We start from the raw sequence: 6,000 nt of genomic DNA, 5'->3' as shown, positions 1-6,000 counted from the left end.
ATATATATATACATTATTTGAAATATATTTTAATTTAAATAAAACATAAAAAACTGAACTAAAACTAAAATAAAATAACAGAAAGTAAAAATAAAAGTGAAAGTAAAAAATAAAATAAAAATTGTAAAAAGTATATTTACGATCCTAAAATAACACTGCCCACCAACAGGGTCAACACATTGATCCAAAAAAATTGTTTTTGTTGGGGCGGTTTGAACTAGGCTTTAAAAGACAGGAAAAGAAAGGACACGGCAGCTCCAGGTCTCTTGAGTATTAGAGAAGAATGCAAGCATAAGTTGTGAAGCCAGTAAACGCCTCCCTTCATGTTTACTCACTAGACAAGGGTCAAGTGAAACTATTAAAAAACAGAGGTATAAATTATGCGGCAAAGGCTGCCAAAGGCTGTTAGGAAGGGGAAAATTCATTGCTATGAATGCAATCAGTGCTGCACAGACATGAGTGGCAACAGACTGAAAAATGAGCCATGCCAAATAATGGTACATGTTTTAATTGATTGATTATTAACAATATATTGTGTAAAATAAATGTTTATCTTTTCTAATTATATTATTCACTACCGTTCAAAAGCCTGGAGTAATGCTGTTGAAAATTCAGCTTTGATCACAGGAATACATTACATTCAAACTTTATTCAAATAAAAAAAACTGTTCATTTAAACTGTAATACTATTTCACATCATTACTGTTTTTATACTCCATATAAAAGAAATTTAACTTAAGCTAATTCTTTTATGATTAATATGTATGCAGTTTTGAACGGATCATATTGATTGAGCAACTACCGGGAATAAAAAAGTCACTCTCACTGTAAAACTACTGACAAATTTTATACAGTTAAAGTCAAAAGTTTACATTCACCTTGCTGAATCGGCAAAATGTTAATCAGTTTACTAAAGTAAGAGGGATCATACACAATGCATGTTATTTTTTTATTTAGTACTGACCTGAATAAGATATTTCACATAAAACTTTTATATAGTCCACAGCCACAAGAGAAATTAATAGTTGAATATATAAAAAATTACCCTGTTGAAAAGTTTACATACAATTGATTCACTAAGAGCAAGGGGTGTAAACTTTTGAACAGAATAAATATGTATACATTTTCTTACTTTGCTTAAATATCATTTTTTTTTATTTAGTACTGCCCTTTAAGGAACTACAGAAGATACTTACGTGTTTCTCAGAAGACAAAAAAAGTTAAATTTACCCTAATTTTACACCCTAAGTTTATATCCCCGTCTTTTAATGTATTTTGTTTCTTCCTGGAGCATCAGTGATCGTTTGAACCTTCTGTAATAGCTGCATATAAGTCCCTCAGTTGTCCTCAGTGTGAAAAGATGCATCTCAAAATCATACAGTCATTGTTGGAAAGGGTTCAAATACACAAAAATGCTGAAAAACCAAAGAATTTGTGGGACCTAAAGGATTTTTCTAAAGAACAGCAGGCAGTTTAACTGTTCAGGACAAACAAGGGACTCATGAACAACTAACCAAAAAAAAAAAAAAAAAGGTAACTACACAGTATTGAGAATCAAGTGTATGTAAACTTTTGAACGGGGTCATATTTATATATTTAACTATTATTTTCTCTTGTGGGCTATATGTACATGTTGTGTGCAATATCTTATCAGGTCAGTACTAAATAAACAATAACATGCATTTTCCATGATCCCTTTTATTTTGGTAAAATCTGTAAGGTGTTTGTAAACTTTTGACTTCAACTGTATATGGCAGTCATCAAAATCTATTATATGTGCTCTTTGGACATTGGCATCAGCTACTGAAAACCTCTTATTAGTTGTAACCTCATATAATCTCATATGAGTAAATGATTATAAGACTGTAATGAGTAAAGAGAGATAGAGAAGAGTTGACGTACGGTCTCTGAATGAGAGGAGTACAGCATATTTCTGAAGGAGCGATTAGCGGCTCTGAGGAGAGACCAAACAGAGCAGGTTCTTTCCTGGATGTGTCTGTCCTCTCTCTCCTTCCCGCTGTTACACAGGAACGTCCCGAACAGACATGAGTATGTGTGCTGCACTAGCTTGACCTGAACACACAAAACCCAAACAGCTCAGAGCTAATATAACAACTTAGTTAACAATATGTACTTAAAATACAAAAAACATGTTTAATGTTTAATATTAAAAAGACAGGTTTATGGCAACTTTCACGCACCAGAAAGGCTTCGTTGAACTCGAAGGAACATGGGAATTGTCTCTGGAGCTGGTGCACACAGTCTAACCACTGCAAGAAGACAGGACATCTCTCGTTCAAGTCCTCCGCGTTTTCTCCATGACCACAGCGGTCTGCGAATTTATGACCAAAGTCCAGCCACTCGGTCTCGACCAGCACCTGAAAACCCTGCAGGCAAAAAGATGATTTTCTGTTTATATGATGTCAACAGTTAGATGTCATGACAAATCACAAAATAACGTATTCAACATCAGACAATTAGATATTAATGTCTAAAATACTGTAATGCACCTCCAGCACTTAAGATGACTCATCAATCTTCTGAGTTCAAGCTCCAAAACTATATTAATGACAGACATCAGCCATGGCTTTTCTGTGCAGTTTTCCCATTTACTTTTTCCAAACAGAAAGCTTGCTATTAGTTGTAAAACAACTTTAGTCTTTAGGCATCACACAAGGTTTTTATTAATGTTTTAAATGACCTTATATTTTAATATTCTTATTTCACTTTTAAGATACGTTTTATTAATTTTGTTAAATGTGATCCTGGACCACAAAGTCTTAAGTAGCACAGGTTTATTTGTTGCAATAACCAAAAATATACTGTATGGGTAAAAAATGATTAGTAATATGCATTGCTAAGAACTTCATTTAGACAACTTTAATTGTGATTTTCTCAATATTTTGATTTTTTTGCACCCTCAGATTCCAGATTTTAAAATAGTATCCTTTAATAAAAAAGAAAACGTCTGGAGTGCAAACAAGGAAGGGAACTGGTCGAATGATATCACAGGTTGTTAGAAACAGAAAATATTTTGATGACTATAATTTTTGGCGCAGACTCAATTCGCTTTTGATGTCAGAGTTTGGCCCATTCGGATAGTGTGAAAGCTGTAATTTCACCCCACACTGAGTCCACTAGTAAACACCAGTCTGCCTAGATCCAGCTGCTGCTAGGAAATATTAGACTATGAAAAATCAACCAAATAACACACTAAAAAAGGGTAGTCCTGCAGTGTATGAAAACGAAAGGTTTACTATAGCAGAAAAACAACTCTTTATCATTATATATTACTATACTATTTAATCGATGTTAATCAAAGTGTGTTATGCTCCAAGGTCAGGCAGCGTTACAAATATTTTAACATTTCCTCTAAGCTGTTGTCTATATAAACATGTCCTTGTGAACATTTCAAACCACAGGATTTAAAATAAGCCCTTGTGGACTTTTCCAGCATGTGATATAGCTTATGAATTCCTTTAGTAATAATAAGTATAATTCGGAGAGAGTTTTAATGGTCTTGCCCATTTTTCATTCATTATGTCGGTGCTCACCTCAATGGTGCGGTAGTATGGGTCCAGCAGGAGTTTGGCCAGCGCCACTATCTGAGGGGTGCGATCCCATCCGTCTGAGCAGTGCACCAGTACGGGCCTGTGGTCGCGGTCGACGGCGTTTACAACAAGAAGAGATGCCTTGAGCAGGAGGGACAGATGCTGCAGCCACTTTGTGCTCTCCAGAGCAGACAGCCAGCTAAAGACACAACAAAACTCACCATTACACACTTACATTTGAAGCATGTTCATATGAATATTCTTTCTTGCAGCAAAACCAATCCTCAGAATCCTAAGACTTGATACAATATTTAATGAAATATGTTCGACAAACCTATCATATAGTAAGTTTCCGAATACTCTAAGAATAATATAATTAGTGATGACTTATATTCTGACTTACAGCACAAACTGTAAAATTTGAAAATGTTTTTACTATTTAAAATAAATGTTTCGTATTTGAATATATTTTAAAATGTAATTTCTTCCTGTGATTTCAAAGCTGAATTTTTAAGCATCATTACTCCAGTCACATGATCCTTCAGAAATCATTCTAATATTCTGATTTGCTGCTCAAAAAACATTTATTATTATTAGTATTATTATGTTGAAAAAAGCTAAGTAGATTGTTTTAGGTTACTTTGATGAATAGAAAGCATTTATCTGAAATAGAAATCTTCTGTAACATTATAAATGTCTTTATCATCACTTTTAAACAAGCTTTTGAATGGTATAGTGTATAATGTTACAAAAGCTTTTTATTTCAGATAAATGCTGATCTTTGGATCATTCTGCACTCAACTTTTTTTTACATATTTATGAAGGAGATATTGAAATAATGTTACTTGAACATTGAAAATTTAGTGATTATTTGTTTGACAGCACTAACTTACCTTTTAAAATATATTCAAATAGAAAGCCATTATAGACTTCTTTAAAAACATTACAAATTTCACTGTTCAGAAACTTTTGACTGGTAGTGTATACATAATTTTTAATTTATTTATACACAATTTTTAAAAAGGAATTCATGCTTTTATCCAGCAAGGATGCATTAAATTGATCTAAAACAAAAAAATACTGTCCTTTTGAACTTTCTATTCATCAAAGAACACTTAAAAATAATAAATAATAACAGTTTCCACAAAAATATAAAGCATCACAACTGTTTTAAACATTGATAATAATCAGTAATGTTTCTTAAGCAGAAAATCTTTTCTTCTTTCTGAAGGATCATGTGACACTGAAGACAAAAAAACAGTGTTGCATCACAAAAATAAATTACATTTTAAAATATATTCAAATAGAAAGCAGTTGTGTTCAATTATAAACATAACAATATTTATATTTTTTACTGTATTTTTATCAAATAAATGCAGATTTGGTGAGTATAAGAGACCGTATGTTCAGCGTCTTATATGATGATAATGATTTAAAACTAAGCTGTTTTAAATGGTTGTAATGTCCAATTAATGAATGAGTAGCTTTGCAGATTAGTTTTAATAACTATCTTACAGTATGACTGCACACTAAAAAAGAAGCATACTAACCTGTTTTCAATTATACTTAATGCAATGAAACAAAAACAGCTTTATGCACATCAGGAAAACCGAGTTTAAATCTAAATGGAAAACTGAGAGAAAGACTAAAGGAAGCGTTTTGACAAGTGTGGTTAATACTCATTATAAAAGTTTTCCAACATGGTCAAACACAGCCAAAGCAAACTAACATTAACCAAGGAAACACGGAGTGCAGGTAACCAGAGGAGACATTCAAATTATAGTTCCTGAGAGGAACATGAATCAGAATCGTGTTTGAAAGGAAAATCGCCTTTGTATGAATATGACTACCTCATGCAAAGAGACATTTACAATCAGAATAATCAAAGGAGAGAATTAGATTTCTTCCCTCATTTCAACTGTTGCCTAGAAACGCAGCTCTTGGCCAGAGTTTATCATGCTGACTAAAGAGAGAATGAAAGTAACAGAAAGAGAGTCACTTGGAAGACTTGCTGTTGACTTAAAAACAAGTAGATGAGTGGAAACAGCGCCGATGGAAAAGGAAGCAAATACAAGCCAGTGCTGGAAATCACAGGCAGATGCCAGGGAAAGAACAATAGACGGAAAAATAAAAAAGCAGAGCTCATCAAGGAACAAAAGCACCAGAGTGCTTGTGAGAGCTTGAGATGAGCACAAGTAATTAATGCACTATTAACGGTACTATCAATATTGTGGTATTGCCATAGCAAAACTGTCTCAATATCATCGTGGTCATATGACGATATGAAATGATAGGTCATTTCCATCAAAATAAAAGCTCTACTGACGCTTTCATCTAAATAAAAGCTTAACAGTGCAGCATAAATTTTTGAAAGCTTGCAGATTAAATGGGTAACATTACTGCAATCCAAATTCTAAATAACTCTTAAAGTGCAGAAATTAGAAAAAGT

At 33.0% G+C, this 6,000-nt stretch overlaps 2 protein-coding genes across 2 annotated transcripts in view; one reads left to right on the top strand and one right to left on the bottom strand.

Moving 5' to 3' along the window:
* The window catches only part of tmem127 (transmembrane protein 127), a 58,297-nt gene that overhangs the window by 1,034 nt on the left and 51,263 nt on the right, over positions 1 to 6,000 (top strand). The gene's annotated exons all lie outside the window — the stretch shown is intronic.
* The window catches only part of mtmr3 (myotubularin related protein 3), a 32,733-nt gene continuing 28,572 nt past the window's right edge, over positions 1,840 to 6,000 (bottom strand). Inside the window, exons 13-15 of the mRNA XM_073819892.1 lie at positions 3,555 to 3,750; positions 2,202 to 2,387; positions 1,840 to 2,073 (exon numbers count right to left, since the gene is read on the bottom strand). Of these exons, the coding sequence (XP_073675993.1) occupies positions 1,840 to 2,073; positions 2,202 to 2,387; positions 3,555 to 3,750 (616 nt within the window). The remainder of the gene's footprint in view (positions 2,074 to 2,201; positions 2,388 to 3,554; positions 3,751 to 6,000) is intronic.

Source organism: Garra rufa, chromosome 15 (genome assembly GCF_049309525.1).
Source record: "Garra rufa chromosome 15, GarRuf1.0, whole genome shotgun sequence".
In the NCBI taxonomy this organism is placed as follows: domain Eukaryota; kingdom Metazoa; phylum Chordata; class Actinopteri; order Cypriniformes; family Cyprinidae; genus Garra; species Garra rufa.
The sequence above is the reverse complement of the archived record's forward strand: the minus strand, read 5'-3'. Positions and strand labels throughout refer to the sequence as shown.